Source organism: Marmota monax, unplaced genomic scaffold (genome assembly GCF_021218885.2).
Source record: "Marmota monax isolate L192 unplaced genomic scaffold, Marmota_monax_Labrador192_F-V1.1 WCK01_AAM20220418_F8-fsc00024, whole genome shotgun sequence".
In the NCBI taxonomy this organism is placed as follows: Eukaryota; Metazoa; Chordata; class Mammalia; order Rodentia; family Sciuridae; genus Marmota; species Marmota monax.
This window is the reverse complement of record NW_026695224.1, coordinates 34,877,667-34,899,960: the sequence shown is the minus strand read 5'-3', so window position 1 is coordinate 34,899,960 and position 22,294 is coordinate 34,877,667. Positions and strand designations below refer to the sequence as shown.

General features: G+C 61.3%; 1 protein-coding gene across 1 annotated transcript in view; it reads right to left on the bottom strand.

Moving 5' to 3' along the window:
* The window catches only part of Jph3 (junctophilin 3), a 53,621-nt gene extending 43,715 nt beyond the window's left edge, over positions 1-9,906 (bottom strand). The window contains exon 1 of the mRNA XM_046434873.2: positions 9,277-9,906. Coding sequence (XP_046290829.1) covers positions 9,277-9,658 — 382 coding nt within the window. The 5' untranslated portion in view covers positions 9,659-9,906. The remainder of the gene's footprint in view (positions 1-9,276) is intronic.
* Between the last annotated feature and the right edge of the window lie 12,388 nt (positions 9,907-22,294).

Sequence of the window (22,294 nt, the reverse complement as noted above, 5' to 3'; positions counted from 1 at the left end):
GGGCCCCAGCACAGCTGAGCTCAGTGCCCTGTGGCACTCACACGGCTCTGTCACCCGCAGAGAACCCCACGACTCGACAGTAAGACTGAACGGACGCCGTCCCCGTGGGAGCTGCCCATCCGAGGACACACTGGCAAGGAAGGTGGCCGGACCGCAGCGCACTGCAGGCGGGGCCGGAAAGGGCACAGCCGCTGAGCGAACACGGGCACAGCCTCCAAAGGTCGGAGTTGCCATGGGGCCCGGTGGGTCCACGTCCCCACGGGGCCTGGCAGGTCCAGGGCCCCGAGGAGCAGAGGCTGCCAGGTGTTCACCCAGCCAGAAGGCAGAATCCACTGAATGTCCAGGGAGACGGACATCCGTCAGCACAGAAGGGGTGGTGCCAGTCGCCCTGCTCAGGAAAGAGCCAGACACCCAGGGCTGCGGCCGCAAGACTCCGTCCCCGTGAAGGGTCAAACGGGAAACCTCAGACACCCACATCCCGAGGGGCGGAGACGGGGAGCAGCTGTTGGCACAGGTGTGACTCTCAAGACCGACCCCGTCCTGCTCCGTGCCAGGCCAGGGACAGAAGGCCTCACACAGAGCTGGGCAGGCGCTCTACCACTGAGCCACCCTCCCAGCCCTGAGCTGTACATTTCAAAGGGACCCGTTTTATATGTGAATGACATTTTACTAAAGATGTCATCAAAAAATGTCACCAAGATACCACCGGTCAGCTGTCCGGGTGTAGGCCTCACAGGCCACAACCAGCCCAGCCTCAGAGCCCCCCTGGGAGGGCTTCCTGGCCTCCCTCAGCACCAGGCCCTCCACTGAAACCCCTCCTGGGTCTCCCTGCAGGAAGATCCCTGCCGCCTCCGCCTTGGGCACCCAGTTCTCATTTCCAGAAGCAGACTTGGGGGGAGACTGGCGTTTCTCTGGGGCTGGGGGTCCCCAGGACGGCAGCGGCACAGCATCCGAGTGGCCCTCTGCGGATCCTACGGCAGCCCGGGTCAGGGGCTGGAAGTGCAGGGATCTGACCTGCAACCATGTGCTGTTGGTCCCAGGCTCCCCTCGCCCCGCTGCCACTCCCTCCCTGAGCCTCTGTTTCCCACCTGTGACATGGGGGGTCTGCGTCCTCCCTGGGAGAGGGCCACCTGAGAAGGGGCGGCCCCTGCGGGAGAGGGCAGCCACCAAGTCCACATTCACACGCAGGCCACTGCGCTGGGCGGTGCAGGCGGGAGAAGGAGGCCCGACTGCGGAAGGCTGGCGGGCAGTGGGGTGCCCGGGTGCAGGCAGTGGGGTGCCCGGGTGCAGGCCGTGCAGGAGGGGCCAGGAGGGGCGCCTCACCCCAGGAACCTGGCTTCCCACCTGGCCGTCCGCTCGCTGTGCACACCGAGATGGACCTGGGCAGGGTCAGGCACTCGCGGAAAACGCAGGGTGCCACTGGGGGTCGTGGAGGGGCCTCAAGGAGTCGAACCCCCAGAAATGCACAGAACATCCCAAGTCTGCAGGGACCTGCTCTCTCCTGGAAGAGAGGGAACAGCTCTGCCGAGGCTCCTTGAGCTCAGAGGACCCAGGTTCACACGCTGCCGGGCAGCAGCCCACCAGACACCTCAAATTTCTTTTCTCTTTTTGGTACCAGAGATTGAACCCAGAGGCATTGACCACTGAGCTACATCCCAGCCCTTTTGATTTTTCATTTGGGGACAGGGTCTTACTAAGTGGCTTAGGGCCTCACTAAGTTGCTGAGGCTGGCTTTGAACTTGAATCCTCCTGCCTCAGCCTCCTTGAGCTGCTGGGGTTATAGGCGTGCGCCACCATGCCTGGCTCAAATTCCTTTTCTTTTCCTTCTTTCTTTTTTTTTAAATATATATTTTTGGTTTTGGTTTGGTTTGGTTTTTGTACCAGGGATCGAACCCAGGGGAGCTTAACCACTGAGCCACCCTCCCCAGTTCTATTTTTTATTTTGAGAAAGAGTCTCACTAAGTTGCTGAGGGACGTGCTAAGGCGCCAAGGCTGGTCTCTCACCTGCGATCCTCCTGCCTCAGCCTCTGGAGCCACTGGAATCACAGCTGTGTGCCACCATGCCTGGCCTTTTAGCTTTTATTTTGGTACTGGGGATGGAAAGGAGGCTCTCACATGCTAAGTGAGTGCTCTACCTCTGAGCCACACTCCAACTCTTGTTATCTCTTTATTTTCAGACGGGCCCTTGATAAGTTGCCCAGGCTGGCCCTGAACTGCCATCCTCTGCTTTGGCCTCCCCAGTCTGGGATCACGGGCGTGGCCACGACGCTCTGCAGAAACTCTGTGTGCATGTGTGGTGCTGGGGACTCGACGCTGACCTCTGCTCAGCCAGGCGAGCCTCCACCACTGAGCTCCGCCGCGGTCCTCCTGACTCCAGGATTTCCTGAGTGCACCCCAGTGACACACACCTGGGGTTCACGTCAACGTCATCGTACATCTTTTGTGAAGGAAGCACCGTGTCCACTGCATGAGTCACTTGACTCTGAGTTTTAAAACTCTACTGAAAGCAACAACTCTTGGCCCCATCACTTTTATCAAATCCTGGGACTGGGACACCACCTCTCTGCGTCTGGCGTCAGAGGTCCTGGATGGACCCCAGGGCCGAGGGCGCCAATGTGCAGAAACCGCGCCCAGAAACAGAGGTCCTCCGTCTGCACTGAACCTCAGCCTCACCAGGAGAGTCAGAAAAGAACCCAGCTCCTGGCTGCACCTGGACCACCTCAGTCAGTACCTGTAGGTGGGCCCAGGCGCAAGCACCAGCTGTCCATGGCCAAGACCAACACTAGCATGTTGTCACAGACCTGCCGAGGCTCCTTGAGCTCAGAGGACCCAGGTTCATACGCTGGGCAGCTCAGGAGCACGCAGTGGCGCCTGCCCTGGAGCCCGGGACTCTGCACCCTTGACGGCCCCCCAGGGGCCATAGGTGTTGACTCCCACACGCAGCCGGCGTTGGGAGGCACTGGCCAAGAGCCAGGGTGCTGAAGGTGGGGTACCCAGGCCAGCAGCAGCAGCAGCACCTGAAACATGCAAGAAATACAGATCTGGGGGTGACATCCCAGGCCCAGAAAGTCAGAGGCAGGTCCGCAATCTGTGTCCTGACGCTCGCTCACCTCCCAGCAGCTGATACACACTCAAGTGTGACAAGCACTGGCCTAGGTGATGACCATGGTGGGCGCTCCACCTGCCCAAGCCCTGCACGGCGCCGCGGCAGAGGCCAGGAGAGTCTGCGCCAGGGAGCACCTGCGGCGTTCCTGGGAAGGTTTTAGGGCTCCATCACGGACGCCAGAAAACAGGCAGAGAGGAAAGGCCTCCAAAAGGTCAGCGGCCCGGGGCCTGGGGATGACCGTCGCCATGCCCATCCTTCCAGACTGGACTTGGGCTTCCCCTGCCCTGGGCACCGCTGCTGCTCCTGCAGGACATGCAGAGCTCTCCCCCTGTGGAGCGTCCTACAGATCCCCAAAGTCCAGCAAGGAGACCCCTTGTCACTTAGGAAGTCACAAGTCCTGGTTCTTGTATCTGTTTCTTCTTTCCCCATCGATGGTCGCAGCCAGCCAGGGACCACGCGCTGCCGAGCTCAGCCAGGAGGACTCTGAGTCCCAGAAGGACTCTCGGCTGGACCCAGGTTCCCCAGCTGTGTGACCTGAACCCAGGAGGATTCTGCAGCACTTCTCGGATGCCTGGACACACCACATGGAGGACAGGGGAGAGGACATGGTGGGCCGCAGGCCACCTGTGCACCTGCACAGAAGGCCACTCAGCAGCATCAGAAGCCCCCCTCCACCACTGCCCACACCAGGAACGCATGGCCGCAGCCCTCGCTGCTGGGCTGGCCCTGTGCAGAACACGGGGTCTCTCACGGCCAACCACAGAGCCCACGACAAAACAGGGACTTCACGAGAGTGCCAAAGTGAGGCCGTGACATCAATCTCACGGTGAACTGGACGTGTGCGGTGACGGTGGTGAGAGAAGTGGCCAGATACGGCCACGTCCACTTGCATGTCCACTCACTCCACAAATCCCGTGAGTGACCGCTCTGTGCTAGCTCCACGTCAGTAGTTGGTCTCACAGCAGGGACCAGCCACACACACGCCCCCTGCATGCCATGTACACTCCAGGCCACGGCTGTCCAATGGGCCTTTCTGGAATGATGGAAGGGGTCAGTGTCTGTGATGCCCAGTGTGGCAGCACTCATCACAGAGGCTCCCGAGCACCTGAAATGTGGCCAGTGTGGCCAATGAGCCGACTCCTTAAACTTCACTTTAATTAATTTGAATTTCAATTCACAGAGCCACGTATGGCTGGGGGCGCGTGCTGAATGGGCCTCTGTGACTGGCAGGGGCACTGATGCTGAGTGGGGAGCGATGCCCTCTCCCTGGCTGCCTCCCCGGCCAGCCGGGCACCTGCTTCACCGCAGGGCCCTGCACACACTAGCGGAGGCCGCCCAGGGCCCTGGAGGGCCTCAAGCCCCCAAGCCTGCTGGCGGGCGGCCGGGACACTCTCAGTCCACCAGTAGGTGGCGGCACCTGGCAGGCGCTCCGCCCCCTCAGAACAGACTGACAGTCGGGGACACAGGCAAACGCTCCTTGGAACAGAACCCACACGCGGACAGAGCTGGGCCGGGCACACTTCTGAGCCCCGCCCGCGGGAAGTCCTGGCCAGGTGGTCCTCAGCGAGGAGTGCCCAGGGTCCACGCGGTCCCCAGTGAGGACGTGTGCGGGCTCCAGGAGGTCACCTGCAGAGAACCGCACGGCGCAGGCCTGGAACGCCGCTCTCCAAGGTCCTGAAGGGCCCGCCGCCGCTGCACCAGAGCCCCGAGGCGGTGGCCTCTCCCACCAGGACCCTGCGCCCTGGGCAAAGCGACCCACAAGGGTCTACCGTGGACACTCCACAGGCGTCCCTCCTAGCACTCACAGACCTGGACGTACTTGTCATTTAAAGGCACAAAAGTTCCACAAAAATCACTAGCTCGAGGCGGATGGCTGTTTAGACTGGGGAACTGAGGAAGGCAAGGCCCCAGCCTCCCAGGTCTCCCTCTCCCCAGGCCCCGAGAGCACGCGGCTGGGACCCGCTCCTGCCTCCTGCCACCCTGAAGGCTGGCATCAGCCGGGACTCCACCAGCACCCTGCCACTCACTGCCTCCGGGTCTCGGCGGGCCCCTGCGGAAGAGCTGGGAGAGGGGACGCTGCTCACAACCCCCTTCCCAGCTGTGAGGGGAGGTCACCTGCTCACCTTCCCCCCTCAGCCATGGAGCCTCTCAACACCCCACCCGTGGCTGAAAGAGCATCACTGAGAATCACCTCCCCCCACCCTGCGGGAGGGCTCTCGTGCTCTGCTCTGGGACGAGCATCTACTGGTGCAGTGTCTGGGTCCAGGGGACGCTTCCTCCTGACCTGGGCGTCTGGACTTCAACAAGCACCAATACTACACCAGCGGGCAGTTCATGTTGGGTGGAGGAGAGGACAGGGCTCTCTCCACAGGCACTAGCCGCGCGCTGAGTTTCCCACGGAATCGAGGCGTGCCCCCCGGGAGCCGGCGGAACTCCCCAGACAGGCTGCAGGGTGCAGCCACGGGGAGAGGGCACGTGGCCGCTGGGGGCGGGGTGGGGACTGTGGCAGGTGTGTTGTGCGCGTGTGTGCGCAGGCGCCTGGGTGGCTCGTCTGGCTGTGGGTGTGTGTGATTTGTGTGGGTGAGGAGTCTGGGCTGGGGAGCGGCCCTGCGCAGGAGGGCGAGAGGCCGGGTGTGAGTGACTCATACCTTTCAGGATGTGGGCGGGATTATCAGAGGGGGTGACTTTTAGTCCAAGGGTTCTGCGTCCACAGCGCCCAGGAGACACATCTACCTGCACAGAAAGCACAGCGTCCAGCGAGCGGGGAGGCACGAGGGGACTCAGGGCCCCAGGGACAGGTGGGGTAGCCGGCCTGCACTTGGGCACTGCACCCAGAGGGAAGGAGAGACGGGAAAGAATAGGAATTCCACACGCGCGAGTGGGCAGAGGTGGCCTGAGCCACCCTGAGCGTGGACCCGGCCCTCCCTCCCCCACATTCCTCACTGCGAGCGCTGGCTCCCCAGCCAGGATGGGACCTGCGGGGTCACCTCTGCAGGTGTGGAGCTGGGAGCCCGACACGGCACAGGCACCGCAGCCTGCTCGTGTGTGCACGGGCACCCCATCATGCCTGGCCAGTGGCTCTAATGGCCATCACGGTGGCACCGCTGCCAACAGTGGCAACAAGGACGGCCCACCACAGGTGCCTGCTGCGTTTCTGCAGGTCCACCTGCACACAAACGGCCACTCCTGGCCACTCACAGCTCTGTCACCAGCCCTCTGCAAACCGAGGAAACCAGCTCAGAGAGGTTAAGTAACTTGCCCAAGGCCACGGCACAGAGCTCCGGCAGGGTAAGGCTCCAAGGCCAGGTGGCAGATTCTGCCCTGCCGCCCAGGCTCAGGCACACCACGCAGGCAGGCGGTGGGAGCTGCTCGGCTCACTTAAGAGCAGCGCCTGCCTGAGCCGGGGGAGGGTGAGCCGGAGGAGGAGCTGGCACAAGTGTCCCCAGCTGAAGCGCAGTCCACACCAGCCTCAGCTCCATGTGGGAGACATTCGCCACTGCTGCATTCTCCATGAGGCCTCGTTTCCCAAGTCAGCACTGGAGCTGGGCTAAAGTTCGGGAGCTCTGCAGTTGCTGCCCCAAATTCCCACCTCCTGGACAAAAGCCAAGTGGACTGGCGGTGGGACCTTCCCTCCTGAAGGCTCCGTCTGTCCCTGACACAGGAGGGAGACGGCGGCAAGACCCCTGCCCTACTCTGGCAGGTGACCACACCCCACTGTGGACACAAACAGACTGCCCAGGCATGCAAGTCCTGAGGGGTCACTCCATTCCCCTGAGAAGCTGGGACTACATTCAGAGAACTAGCCCCAGATGCCTGAGCCTGGTCACCCCTGGGCAGAGGGTCAACTCAATGTTCCCTCAGGCTATGTGGCCAGCCAAGAGGGAGGACCATCCCCAAAGCTGGCACCTGTGCTCCCGCCTCAGAGCGCCTACAGGAGACCCGAGGACCACAGTCCCTTGAGACAAGGTGGACATGCCGGGCAGCTGGCGGGCAGGTGGGGTGGGAACAAGGGGGCGTGGCCCCGGACGAACAGAGCCTCTGCTGCCCCAGACTGGAGCCCAGGACTCCAGCTAGTGTGGACAGCTAGGCTCACTGGCCTCGCCTGTACAATGGGCAGGACACACAGGAAGCACTCTGGGAACTGGCTGGACGCAGGGCTGGAAAGCCCAAGGAGGTGGCCCCGAGAACCTGCCTACATCAACCTCGCAGGGACGAGCTCACAGCCAGCCCAGCAGATGCTCCCTCCCTGCAGAATCCCCAGGGAGTCTCCACTCTTCTCCCCAAACAGAAGCTCCCTGAGGGCAGGGACGCCCTCGGCTTGCTTACTGCTGTGTTCCCACAGCCCGGAGCACCTGGTCACTGCAAGTGCCCAAGAGGTATTTGTCCAATGAGGGAAAGAATTCCTCAGGCCACCGGAGCTGCTCAAGGCCTGGGGACATGACTTCACCCCAAGCAATTCCTACCAGCGTCACAGGCAAGGAGAGGCCAAGGCCTCCTCCCACCTGCCCAGTGAAGCTGGCCTGCCCCAGGACGTGGAGCACAGTCTGGAGCAGTCACCACTCACTGGGAGCCCCTCTGGAGGACAGTTTTGCAGAGCAGTCCAGCCAGAGCCCTGGGGGCGACAACTGCCCTGGGCTCCCCCAGAGCCCAGCTGGGAGCGCCAGGCTGCCTGCCTGCCTGCCTGCCTGCCTCTGCCACCCACAACTGCTGCCAGGCCTGCGTGTGCAAGCACGCGCGCGCACACACACACAGGCCCACGCCTGGCTCCGAAGCCTGGCTCCGAAGCAGGGCTGCCTGCTCCCTCCTGGCCCTCAGGCCCAGGGGCCGTGGGGCTCTCCGACCTGCTCCATGAAAACAAGAGCACAGGCCTCCTGGGACCGGGCTGGGCCTGGAGCCGGCAGGCGGGAGCATTATATAATTAACTGCCCAGACTCCGCCTCCTCTTTGGGTAATAAGGAGCCCTGCCTTTCAGTTGCATAAGCCAAAATAATAATTACTCTCCAGCCCTCCATCTCTCCTGGATGTGGAGGAGCAGAGCTCTGGGCTTCCTGCAGGAGACTCAGGCGCAGGCAGGCAGGGCGAGCACACAGACGCTCACACTCACGATTTTATCCCCAGCAGAAGCACAAGTCATTGCTGCTGCGTCTCACTCCCTTCCCAGGCATCCAGGCCTGCAAAACAGCAGAGCCGCCTGGAGGGAGGCGGGAGCCACCTCGGGGCAAGAGCTCCCAGTGGGGGAGGGGCCGTGGGCCCGCCTGGGTTTGGGTCTGGCTTCTGAGACCAGTCGCTATGGCTCCCTGCTTCTCAGAGGCATGGAGTTGTGGGTACTGGAGAGTCCAGGCAAGAGGGCAGCTGCCAAGCCAGCCAAGGCTTCCTGCACAGAAACCATCTTACAGGCAGTTCACTGGCTTCCGGCACCTGGCTCTGTCCGGCTGGGATGTGGTGGCATCTTAGAATGAAGACCCAGAGCCATTCCCCGACTAACGGTAAAAATGGTTCAGCCACTGAAAGGAGAGATTCCTGGGCTCTCGCTAAGCAGATGGCCTCCCTCCTCCCTCCAGCAGCCTGCTCGACAGTGCTAGCCCGCGTCCAACCACCTAGAAGTTTACTGCCTGGCTGTTTTGGTTTGGGTTGGCATCCCCCCCCCCCCAGTGCTCCCAGTCTCCCTCTCCGTTGGCTTGGGTTGGTTCGGGACTGAGGGAGGCCCTGGGCGCCGCAGGAAAACAAGCAGAGAAGCTGGTACCTGACTCCAGCCACACCAGGGGGGCAACAGTGTTGGAGGAAAGTGGGCCCTCTCCAGCCACCCCCTCCACCCCTAGTGGGTCCCAGAGGTGGCCACCGGCCCAGCCTGGCCTTGCCAGCAGGTCTCTGGCCTGCTCTTGGGTGATGCGCTCATCCACTGCTCAAGCAGCAGCCCTCAGCCTGGCTCTGCTGCTGGAGAGCCCCCGACACCCTTGAGTTGGCACCCCGGCGCTGCCCCCCACCAGGCCTGGGGCAACCTGTAGCCAGGGCCACTGAGGCCTCCAGAGAACCCGAGAAATGCCCTGAGCGCCCACAGTCCAAGGGGAGGGAGAGGCTCAACTTCCCTGGAGATAAACAGAGGGGGGATTGGGGAGGGTCCCTCCTCCGACCCGACCCACCCGGCCCCATGCCGACCCGCGGGCACCTACCTCCATCCGAGTAGGTCTCCGTGCCATAGCCGTCCTGCAGCCCGTTGCTCCAGGTCCCTTCGTATTTGGCCCCGTTGCCCGTGCATTCCCGCACCCCGTAGCGCCCCTTAAATCCGTGCGTCCACTCGCCCTTGTACACCCACTTCCCCTTGCTCTCCAGGCCGATGCCGTGGCGCTTGCCCTGCGCCCAAGTGCCCTGGTACGTGTTGCCGCTGGGCCAGGTGTAGACGCCCAGCACCTCGAAGCCGTGGCTCCACGAGCCGGTGTATTCGCCTTGGCCCTTGGGGCCGGTGCAGACGCCATGGCCGTGCGCCTTGCCGTCCTCCCAGCCTCCGCAGTAGGACCCTCCATCGTCAAAATTAAACCTACCCCCACTGGACATGCATGTAACGCGGCTCGCGAATCCCGCAGGCGGTGAAAAAAACAAGGCGAGCGACGAGCCGGAGTCTTGGTTGGCTGCTGGCTTTTTGTTTTGATTCGCTTTTCGGGGAGCAATGGAGAAGGCAGCGCGGCGCGGCCGGCGCGGCGACTCGAGTCAACGGGGGCGAGTGCTCATTTTCCGCGGCGCCGCGGAGCCTGACCAGCGTCTCGCGCTCCCGCTGGAGACAGGACCGGAGGGGCGGGGGAGGGGAGGGGAGCGGGCGCGGGGGGGCCGCGGGCGGCGGCGGCCCGGCTCCACCTCGGCGCGAGCCCCTCGCCGCGCCCGCCCGCCCGCGCTCAGCCCCGGGCCGCAGCCCCCCGCCCGCCCCTGCCGCGCTGCGGGCGCCCGAGGGCGGCGGCGGGGCCCGCGGGCGGCGGCGCGGGCGGCTGCACCATCGCGGGCCGCGGGCCGCCGGGCGGCGGCGGCAGCAGCAATGCGGCGGGTCCGGGGCGGCGGCGGCGTGCGCGCCCGCCCGGCCCCGCCCCGCGCCCCCTCCCGCGGCCCGCGGCCGCCGCCCGAGCGGGGGTCCCGCGCGGCGCCCCGGCCCCCGGCCCCGGCCTGCGTGCGGAGGGCGGCGACCGCGTGACGGGAAGGCGCCCGGCACCGGCGCCCTCGGCCACCGCCCGAGTCGGGCGCAGCGGGCCCTGCCACCGCCAGGCGCCCGAGCCCGGCCCGCGTGGGTGGCCGCGATCCGCCACTCGGACCCGCAAGGCTCGCGGCGAACCACAGGTGGCTTTTGCCTGTGGCAAACAATCCTGCCCTTTTCCTTCCAGCCGCTGCGGTCCAGTGTAGGCGAGGGGCGCGCGATGACCTCCAGAAAACGTGCACTTGGTGGGCTCCTTCCCCCCACGAGTTAGTGAAAGTCGGGCCACACGAGCAGTTTTGGAGCAGAATCGCCCAAATCCCGTGCGCCCTTGCCACAGGTACCCCCCACCCCAGGGCCGAGCGCTTAGGGGAGGCTCCCTGGGTCTCCACTCTGGCTCTCTACTCTGGCTCTCCACTGGCTCCCCCCACCGAGAGATGGTGCCTGATTCTTGGATCTGAGCTTCCTGGGGCGGATTTAAAGCACATTTCCTGGACCATGAATTCGCAGGCAGGAGCCCAGGTCCCCAGCTCTGCTAGTAAGGGCAAGGCAAATGGCAGCGGTGGGTGCAGTGAGCTGCAGAAGCAGAGGCGCTAAGGCTGGGCAGCCTCAGGTGAGCCAGGCCAACCCGGGCTCCCTGACCGGGCAGTGGACCCTGAGACCCAGAGCAGGAGAGGAGGCTGTTCCAAGCCTCTTTAGCCAGGGACCCTGCACCCAGCTTCCCAATGGGGGGCATCACCTTTGGTTAAGAAGCTTTGGAGAAAACCAGCCCCTAGACTTCCACCTCGGCCTCTAGTCCTGGTACAGAGCCCCTCCCTAAAGACCAGGCAGGCGGGAACAGGGCCTCCCTCCCTGGCTGGGGCTGTGTGAGGAGCACTCACTTCTGCCATTTACGCACTTTCTAGCTGACTCTTCTGGTTCTCAGGAGTTCCTCTAAGTGCTGGTAGGCAGACATATTGGGTCCTGTGCCCTTGGATCTTATTGGAAGTGACCAGACTGCTCCCCAGTCCACCCAGAACCTTTACCTCTCACCCACGGTGTAACTGTCCAGTTCTGCACTTTACTGGCTGACGTCGGAGATTATCTCTTATTTTGTTTCAGCTTACTTTATCTATCTAAATGGGTATGGAATAGTATTTCAGGGCTGTTTGGTGCTAATTAAAAATTATATGTTGTGACTATGTGGGCAACAGGCTAAATACTTGTCCTAGCAAAATTTAGGTTTGAGTCCTGATCTCAGGACCCTCCAGCTGTGTGGCTTTGGACAGTCACTTAACATCTCTGAGCTCAGTTTTCTTGTCTGTAAAATGGTGATAATACGGATTCCCTCAGGGTTGCCGTGACAGTTCAAGGAGCAGGCTATGGGCACCCAGGAAGCCTGGGGGAGCAGGGTGCTGTTGTTGCTAGGAGGTGGAGGATTCCTCCAGGGGTGCCCAGCCTCAGCCTGCTCCCCAGGCCCTGTTGAGATAAAGGCTTCCATCTTTCTCAGTTCACTCTGCATTTCCTTCCTTCCATTTCATCTCCAACCTTTTTGGCTGATGCGACAGCCTTTCCTCACACAGCCGTGGATTGCAACTGAGATCCCATTGGGAAGTGGCAATCAGTTCCAAGCAAGTACTGGCCAGCGCCTTCCACCCACGGGCCGTGGGGCACTTGTGCAATCTGGAAATCCTTCTCCCATAAAACAGGGCTGGCAGTATTGATCTCATTCTGGAGGAAACTCTCAGGGCTGTAAACCCGGAACCACCCAGCAACCGGAAAACAGTCCGGAGCAAGAAAAACTACGCCCCACGCCCCACGCAGGGCTCCGCGGGCTCCGCGCCTGAGCCAGGTGACAGCCTGGCGGCAGCACCTCACACAGGTGATGGGGACTACAGTCTCCTTTCCTAGGCCCAGATGGACCCACCTGGCTGGGAAAAGTGCCCCCAGTGGATGGCGATGCAGAGGACGTACGCCTAGCTGCCGGGGTCCCCACCGCGCCTCTCTGGCCTCAGCTTTCTGGACGCAGCCCCAGAGAGGCTTCCTAGCTTTTCTATGTAAAGTCCCCTGCTCAAAGAACTTAGCCACCGTCTGCAGTCACCCAAGGCCTTTCTGTCTGCACTGTGTCTACCACGAGGAGGCGGATTCCAGGCAGGACCTCCTGCAGTGTGGTGTTGACACTCATTCCACCACCAGGCGAATCTGGGCTGGCTGTGAGGAGGGCAGAGGTGGCACAGTGTGACTTCAAATAGTAACTCATGAGCAGTGACAGCCTCTACCTCGCGCTCCTGGGACACTTGAACTTAGAAGAGTCCGCATGGTGAAAGGAAGCCCAAGCAGCCATGGACAGGCCCACAGGGAGAGAAGGCAGCTCCAGCCCACAGCTGGATGCACCAAGTATGGGCACTGCCTTGGGCAGTCCTCCAGCCCCGGCCAGCACTCCAGCTAAGCCACGAAGCAGCCCCCACCACATCTGTCACAACTGAAGTTTCTGAACAAAATAAATGTTTGTTGTGGCTTTAAGCCAGGGATCGCAAACTGCAGCCTGGACAGCAGATCGGGCCCCTGCCTGTGTGTACCAGTGAAGCTTGGCTGGAGCGTGGCTATGCCCTTCTCACGGCTGTGGGTCTCACTCTGACAGCAGAGGTGACCGTTGAGAGGGGCCATAGAGCCATAGGCCCAATCACTTACCTACTTACCTCTTGCTCTTTTCGGAGAGCATTTGGAAGCCCTGTATGCTGGTCTGCCAGGGCTGCCGCCGCACCTCCACAAAGCCGGGTTTGGACGGCAGACATTCACTGCCCACGGTTCTGGGGCCTGGACGTCCAGGTCAGCGTCCCAGCTGGCTGGGTTTCTGGTACGCCCCCTTCTCCTGGCTGGCAGGTGCATCAGGACCAAGTCTCCCTTCCTGGCCCCTCAGCCTCTCCTCTGCCAGGCTGCCCTAGGTCTCTGTCCTCCGGGACCGGCTCTCTCTGCTCCAACCACTGTGTGCTCTCTCCATCCTGACTGCCCCTTGCCTGATTCCTGACTCCTGGAAGAGGCTCGGCCGGGGTCAGCTGGGGCCAGGCCTCCACTCCTGGTGCAGCCAGCTGTGGTCCAGGCGTGGGGTCCCACTGTGACAGCAGGACAGCGGGAGGAGGACAGGATCAGCTTTTCTAGTGCCAGGAGAGGAAGCTCACTCTGAGCCAAGAGTCGGGACGTGTGTTCTGTCGAGGGACAGATGGTTTGAAACTGAGAGTGAAAAAGCTTTGGGAAATGGGAGGCTGATTTCACTTCTTACTTATCGAGAACTAGAACCTTCCAGAATCCCAGAGAGCACTGTCATCAGGCATTCAATTTCAAGATGAAGATGGTGAAAAGAGAAGTGGAGGGAGGGAGGGAGGAAGAGGAAGAGGAAGACAATGTAGAAGAGATTTGGATGGGTGATCAAGAAGGAAAGGCTGTGATGATGGTGATGGTGATGGAGATGGTGATGGTGGTGACAGTGATGGTGATGGTGATGGTGATGGTGGTGACAGTGATGGTGATGGTGATGGTGATGGTGGTGATGATGATGATGATGGTGATGGAGATGGTGATGGTGATGGTGATGGTGGTGATGGTGATGGTGATGGTGATGGTGGTGATGATGGTGATGATGATGGTGATGATGGTGATGATGATGGTGATGGAGATGGTGGTGATGGTGATGGTGATGGTGATGATGATGGTGATGATGATGGTGATGGAGATGGTGGTGATGGTGATGGTGATGGTGGTGATGATGGTGGTGGTGATGATGGTGGTGGTGATGGTGATGGTGGTGATGATGGTGATGGTGACGATGATGATGGTTGTGATGATGGTGATGGTGATGACAGATGTGATGATGGTCATGGTCACGTCATGGGACGATGATGAGATGGTGATGGTGGTGAGGATGATGATGGTGATGGTGATGGTGGTGATGACAGTGATGAAGAGATGGTGATGATGGAGATCATGAGATGGTGGTGATGGTTATGGAGATGGTAATATGATGGTGGTGGTGATATTGACGGTGGTGATGGTGGTGATGGTGATGGTGGTGATGGCGGTGATGATGGTGATGGTGATGGTGGTGATGGTGGTGATGATGGTGATGGTGATGGTGGTGGTGATGGTGATGGAGATGGTAATATGATGGTGGTGGTGATGGTGGTGATGGTGGTGATGATGGTGATGGTGATATTGACGGTGGTGATGGTGATGGTGGTGATGATGGTGACAGTGATGATGATGATGGTGATGGTGGTGATGATGGTGATGATGATGGTGATGATGGTGATGATGGCAATGATAATAATGAAGGTGAAATGGTGATAATCATGACAATGATATGATGATGGTGATGACAACGACGACAATGGTAAAGAATCGTGTCTATGTGCTGGCTGGACTGAGCACTTAACACTTATTATCCTACTTAATCCTAAAACAACTTTATGAGACAGGTATTATTATTATCATTGTTTTAAAAAATAGAAAACTGAGGCTTAGACAGGTCAAGTCACTTGCTCAAGGTGGAAATGCGCAGGCAGTTAAGTCTAGAGCACAAGTTTTTAAAACATTTTTTAGTGGTAGGTGAACACAATACCTTTATTTTATTTTATGTGGTGCTGAGGATCGAACCCAGTGCCTCACGCATGCCAGGTGAGCGCTCTGCCACTGACCCCAACCTCAGCCAAGGTCAGAGCACATTTTTGCAGCCACTGTACTCTTCTGTCTCAAGTGTGTAGATGCCCTCTTCTGCCTTAGCTTTTCCGTGGCTGTGACTAAAGGATGGGACCACAACAGTAAGGAGGAAGGTTTATTTGAGGGCTCTCAGTTCAGAGGTCTTAGTCCACAGAAGGCCGGCTCCATTCCTCAGAGCTTGAGGTGAGGCTGAGCATCCTGGCCGGACAGTGAGGTGGAGGGAGCAGCTCACATCATGGTGATCCCGGAGCAGGAGAGACTCCACTCTCCAGATACAAATATGTACCCAAAGCCACGCCCCTGCCCCCTCCTCCAGTCACACCCACCATGCAGTCACCGCCAGCGGATCCCTGGCAAGGGTTAATCACTGACCAGGTGAGACTGTCACAAGCCATTGTTTCTCCCCTGGACCGTTGCAGCGTCTCATGTGGGAGCTGGGGGACACCTCCCAGCTGAACCCTAACACCTTCCTAGGAAGTTCCAGCCGCTGTCTGTGGTCAAGCTGCACATTTGTCCAAATAGTGAATCACTATATGGTGAATGTCCACGTCATGACCACCGAGTCAGGAATCAAGTGTTGTCTGCATCCCAGACCCACCATGCCTCCCACCCACAGCCTCCTCCTCCCGGGGGAACAGTTCTCCTGCCGGTGGCTGTGCAGCCTGGGCACCGTGGTTAGCTGCACTGTTTCTGAACATGGCGTAACTGGAATCGTCCGTTATGGATGGTCTTCTGTCCAGCAACGCGGTTGAGACCCTTCTCTGTGGGTTCGCTCACTCTCTTCGCTGCGTGGTCTTCCATTGGCACATTCGTGCCAAACATCACTCTCCATGCCACTACAAGGAGACATCTGTGGCTGGGTCACCCTCCACCACCACAGTGAACACCCAAAGCAGCGGCCTCTACAGTAAGCTCACCAAGATGGAGTTCAAGGGCATGATCTACGCTGGCTCAGTTCCAGCGAGAGGCACCCTGGGCTGCATCCCGCCAGGCAGACGCCCATGGGTGGGGACGAGCTTGCACAGCCAAACGGAAATCAGAGAGAGACTGGGTTCCCACAGTGCCCTCCGAGGACACGCCCCCAGTGGCTCAAGAACTTTCCGCCAAGACCCGCCTCTCAAAGGTCCGCCACCTGGGGACCATGCCTTCAGTCACATTGGCCCTTGGGGGACACAAACACATTCAGTGTGTTTGTGTGGCCATTCACGCCTCGCCTGTGGTCTGGAAGGTGCCTGCACCTTCACCAAGGCCCTGCTGGACTCACCTGCAGCACCTCTCTCCAGGGCCCAGGCCAGGTGGGCGTCTCTCCTCAGAGCCCCCTCAGCACCCCGTTCCCTCCCCGAGCTACAGCACCTGTCACTCTTCCATGTGCTAACTTTACTCTGTGGTCCTGGGAGGACCTCTCCCCCTCGGCACCCGGCACCATGACGGGGGCAGAGGACGCAGCCTTGCATTCTGTCTGATGGATCGTGAACGGTGAAGAGGTGAGGAAACCGCTTCCAGCTCCAGGCGCTTATTGAATCAGAGCTCATTGCGTACAGCAAAGGGCCCGACCCCGGGTGCCTTTGGGACCCTCGCCCATGGCTCCTTCTGACCTATGTTTTGACCTTGTTGGACACCAGCTGAAATCACCAGCACGGCTCTCGGGTACACAGCCTGCGGGTTCTGGGGAGAGCTACGGAGGCCTCACTCGTCCTCCTGCTCAGCACGTGGCTGTGGAGCACCCAAAGGCATCTGAGAATCACTTTGCCCACGGTGGCTTCTACTTGTTCCCCCCGATCTTCCTCCAGAGCTAGTGTGTGAGCAGACTCTAGGATGAGGTGGCCCGTGGCTTCCAGGTGCCACTTTCCCAAACCGCCTCTCCAACCCGCTCATCCCATGGGGGACCACTGGGCAGGTGGGAGGCCAGGAGAGGCTGGGGAGGCTGCGGGTTCGTCTGAGGTGCAGAAGTCAGAGGCTGGGCAAGGGCTGTGTCCAACGGTGACATAGTGACAAGGCTCCAAGGCTGGGGAGAGGCAGGCAGAAGTCACAGTAGTGGGCTGGGCCCTGGCACACCTGTGCCATCAGGGACGTGGTCCTCGGGGCTCCCTGGTCAGTGCTCCCTGGCCTCGGGGCAGTGCTCCACCTCCTGAATCTCAAGGCCCTGCCACCCCGGCGTCTGCTGAGCCCTCTGCACTCCACCCTCTCAGCCCCTGCACCCAGCAGCTTGGGCTGAATTCTGCCTTCCCACGCCATGCTCCAGGCGTGGCCTCAGCTTGGTGACCCCTTCCTTCAGGAAAGCCGCTGGCCCTCCAAAGTCAGAACGGGTGCTCCTGCCCTGGGCTCTGTGGCCTGGGGCCGTCCAGATCACAGCACCTGTCTCATCCTGCAGGCCTGGCTGACCCCTGCCGGCCAAGTCCACTTGCAGCCCCACCTCAGCGTCTCTGTGCCCTGGACACTGGAAACACGGGCTGGGTGAAGAGTGGAGGGGGAGGTGGTGAGGAACCATCTAGGACACAGAGCCCGTGATGGGGGCTGGCTCCTCTTCCAGGCCTCCCCCAACGGCTCCCTCTGCCTACCCAGGCAGGAGAGCCCCTTTCCACCCCACCAGCGCCCACCTCACGCCTCCTCAGGCTGCAGTGACAGTGGTACCAGGACCCACTGCCCTTGGTGCCAGCCGCAGCCTCCTCCTCTCTTCCCAGCCGGGTGTCGGGCGAGCTGTGCCCAGGCGCTGACCACCTGTTTCAGACCCTGTCGGGTCAGCCAGAGCTCTGACCCACTCACCTACCAAGGAGAGATCAGCAGATTCCCTTTTGGCCCAAATCCCTTTGAGTTTTTCACAAGTATCTTTGAGGAAAAAAGTTTTATTGAGATAAAATCCACAAACTGGACCCTTCACCCCCCTGAAGCCTGCCATTCGATGTCCTTGGTAATCCGTCCTCAAGCTGTGAGCTACCGTCCCGTGACCCACCTTCTCAGCACCCGGAAATCTCCCTCCCCCGCGCCACCCCAGCCCTGGGACCACCGATGGCTCTTCCCCGTGGGTCTGTGTGTCCTGGAACCCTGAGGCATGTGGCCTTCCGGGCCTGGCTGCCCTTACTCAGGCTCTGTCTGGGGCGGGTCCAGTCGTGGTGTGTCTGCTCCCAGCCCTTCTGAGGCCTGTGCTGTCTCGCGGACCGACCACGAGTTACGTGCTCATCGGGGGTGGCCGGGTGTCTGCCCTCTGGCTGTCGCGAACCTTGTACAAGGTTTTGGATGGACCTGAACATCGACCCTCTCTGGTGTGTGCCCAGGAGAGGAGTCGCGGGGTCCTCACTTGCTGCTGCTGTGCAGCCAGCTGGGCACGAGGCTCGCCTCTCTGCGTCCTCCTGGACACTTGCTGTCTCTGTCTTTGACGACGACGGCACCTGGCAAAGGCAGTGCTCCCTCCGGGCGGTTGTGCTTTGAGTCGCCCTGGCGACCAGGGGTGCTGGGCGTCGTCCCCTGGGCTTGCTGTTTGACGCGTAGCCTCTTTGGAGGACCATCTGCTCAGCCCAATCACCCACTTTACAGTCCGCGCCTCACTGTGGAGCACAGGGGTTTCCTACACGTTGGGTCCGAGTCCATGTCAGGCCCACGAGGGAAGCACCTTCTTCCTTCTGAGAGTTTTCCCTCTGTCCTTGTTTGGAGGTCCTGGGGGTTGCTCCCGGGGCCTTGTGCACGCAAGGCCAGTGCTTTACCAACCAAGCCCTCCCCAGCCCAGAGCTCTTTCCGTTCTTCAGTGTGTTCCCAGCACAGCGTTTGAGATAGATATATATGTGTATATATATATATATATATATATTTTTTTTTTTTTTGGAGGGAGGGCACCAGGGATTGAACTCAGAGGCGCTTGACCACTGAGCCACACCCCAGCCTTATTTGTATTTTATTTAGAGACAGTCTCACTGAGTGGCTTAGGGCCTTGCTGTTGCTGAGGCTGGCTTTGAGCTCGCCATCCTCCTGCCTCAGTCTCCCGAGCCACTGGGATTGCAGGTGAGCACCACCGCTCTTGGCCAGCGTTTGATTTTGAGGTCTCTCTTTCCCTAGGTCGCTGGTTCTTCTGCTGTGTTGCCCAGGGACTGCCCAGCCTGTGCGTGGACAGTCCTGCCTGCCCTTCCCTTCTGCCCCTGCACTGCCTCCTCTCAGTCCTTGTAGGACCGAAGACCGCATGTGACAGCCATGCCCTCCAGGTGGCCTCCACACTCTGAGGATGGGGTCTGTGAGAACGAGGATGTCAGTATCATCCCACCCCACGAAGCGCCTGTGGCCAAGAGTGACCGGCTCTGAGCCAGGCCATCCTGTCCCCACTGTGGCCAGAGCTGAAAGGACAGGCGAGGGCTTCCCAGGGAAAGGGCCCATCCCAAGATGCAGGATGGCCCCCGGGAGGCTGGAGGTGGGCAGCAGAATCACAGCAGGCCTCGGGTCAGCTCCAGCCTCTGGTGGCCAAAGACTGGCGTTTCCTTGAATCTCCGCCCACGTCAGCCCTGCGAGCGCCTGTCCCCCTGGAGCGGGCAGAAGCTGGCCTGCCTGGGGCCCACTAGGTTCTTGGTGCTCTGCCTCTGCCCCCAGACCCTTCACCCCAACACCAGCCCACTGAACGTCCCCTGAGAAACACGAAGCCGAGCTGGTGACCCAGACAACAGGCCTCGGCCAGCGGGGCTGAGTTAGGGCTCTGAGAAGCTCAGCAGGTCAGCAGCAAGTGCCGATGCTGGTGATGGGGAGGTGGTGATGGGGAGGTGGTGATGGGGAGGCCGTCAGCAGAGGAATCCCTGGGTCACTGGGGGCTCCCGAATGTCCCGACTCTGCGCCTTGCGGCTGTGTGGCTATGGGCAAGTTGCTTGGCCTTTCTGAGTCAGCACTTGTCCAGTGGGAAGAAGAAATCCCCTGCTCCCTGCCCAGGTGAGGCCAGGCACACTGCCGCTGCCACTGTGGCTGCTCACCTGGTGGCGAGTGATGACAGTTGCCGTTGCCAGAGGGACATGATGTGCAGGGACCACCCTGACCCTCGCCCCATGTGGAGGCAGCCAGGAGGTGGGGGCGGAGCTGAGACAGAGAGCCTGGCCAGCCTCCCATCCTGACACCTTCGCCCCAGGGGCCAGGGCCCCCAAGACCACGGCTCTCAACTCTGCAGAACAGCGTTCACAGCGTAGGGGCTCGTGTTGTGACCAGGAGTCATCATAGAGACTGAGCCGAACAAGACGGTCACAGCAAAGGACAGGCCATCGTCCACTGTCAAGTGGCAGTGACGGCGGGCGGCATGGTCTGGTTCACCCAGCCACTTCTCCGATGCCACAGGAGTGTCTTACTAAGTCAGGACGAGCTGCGGTGGCCGCCCTGTGTCCCGGGCTCCTGCCACTTCATCAAGTTGCCTTCAGGAGCCCCACTCAACGGTGGCGCGTGTCTGTCCGTAACTGGGAATGACAGCAAGCGTTCGTGGGCTCACACCGTTTGTGCAATGCCACAGAGTCACCTCCTTTCTGGGCAGTGGCAGGCAGAGGTGGCAGAAGGCCCGCCAGCCCTGGGGCCCGAGTCCCAGCCACCCTGGGTGTCCTGCTTCTCTGCATGGATGTGGGCGTCAGGAGCTCTGGGACACCGACGCCAAGTCCCCACGGCGACTCACCCAGGGCAGGGGGAGAGCCTCGCTTCCTGTTCCGATCCCTGCCCTGGGTCCCCAGCACCACATCCTGGAGTGAGGGCCTCCCGGCTGCCCGCAGGGATGCCAGCTGAGAGGCACACAGGTTCCACCTCGATGGCAGCAGAAACACCAGCAGCAAGCCGAGCGGAGGGACCCAGGCAGCAGCCTTGCAGTCAGACGGGCCCCGGGGCCACCCTGGAGCCCGAGGCGCCCCTGGGGTCTGGCACTCTGCAGCCAGGGAAGGTGCCGCTCCGTGTGGCCAGGCACTGCTGGGCTGCTGCAGCTGCAGTGTGGGCACCGGATCTGTGGCTGGCCACACGTGGCCACAGCCACTCCGGCCAGCCCACTGTGATGGACAGGTTCACCTGAAGGCGAGGAAGGTGGCTGCTGGCACAGGGCCAGGAGCTGCCTGTCTGGGTCTGGCTCTGAACTCTGCCTCATCCTGGGGGGTGGCTGGGGTCACTGGGAAGGCAGGAGGCGAAGCCAGCAAGGACAGCCGCTAGGACACCGAGTCACTATTCCACATGTCCCCACGGGGGTCTCTGGTCCTTCCTTCAACAGACGCCAGAATGTGCAGGGGCGCTTTTCATGCCTGCCGCCGTGGCGGGGGGCTCCCCCTGCCGCGGCTCAGCCCAGCCTGCCCCAGCGGGGTCGCCTGGACTCCCGCTCCATCACAGGTCTCGCGGGTCTGGGGGCCAGCTCTGTACTCCTCAGGCACACTGCCTCCGCTGGCCCACAGATCCCACCTGAGCAGCCAAGGCCCTCCCTGGACCTATGGCCCCGTCCTGGCCCCTCGGCCCCTCCCAGGACCCCTCTCAGGAGGCCTGTGGCAGGCCAGGCGGGACGCCTGCTTGTCCCACTCCCGGATGTTGCCGGCCAGTCTCGGGCCTGGCTCCTGCCCTCTCTGCAGTACCTGAATCAGCCCTGGTCCTGATCCAGCTGTTTATGTAGCCAGTTCTTGCAAGCCTGATCCCCTCCCCCCAGAAAGGATCAAGGAGAAGGCTGTCCTCAGGGAGGCCAGGTGGCCGAGGCCCAGCGGAGGTGGCCCGGGTGAGGGCTCCAGGGCTGGCCTGCGGCCTCGGTTCCCCTGGTGGCTGTGGAGTGTGGAGGGAGGGAGACCCCGTCTGGCTGCGAGCGACTGTGCAGCTCTGTGCTGGGAATCGAGCCGGTGCCGCGCCAGCCTGCAGATGGCCGCATGGCCTTGAGCTTCCCCCTGGGTGAGTGGGGAGCTTTGGTTCCCACGGAAACATGAGGTCACGACGTTTGGACACAGTTCACGCTCCCAGAGGGCAAGTTGGCGTGGTTTGAGTTGGTCGTCACTCAAACCTACGGGGCAGTTTCTGCACTGCCCAATGCCAGGGCAGGACGCTGGCCAGTCCCCTCGCCGCTGTGCTGCTCCCCGCGTCCCAGGGCATCTAGGTGCCCCAGCAGGAGGGCTTGGCCCTCTTCCCACCTGGGGCAGAGCCTCTCCTGAGGGTGCCTGGCCCTTCCGAAGGGCCTCCAGGTGACCTTCCGGAGCTGCTGGGCCTCGCGAGCAGGCCCCAGGGCCACGAGCCATGAGGGCCCAGAGCCAGCCCAGGGGAGACAGCCCTGGGCACAGTGTCGGTCTCCTGTGGGGGTGGGTCCTGGGGAGGAGCCATGGGGTGGGGCGGGGAGGACAGGCCGGACTGAGAGCTCCCAGAGGAGG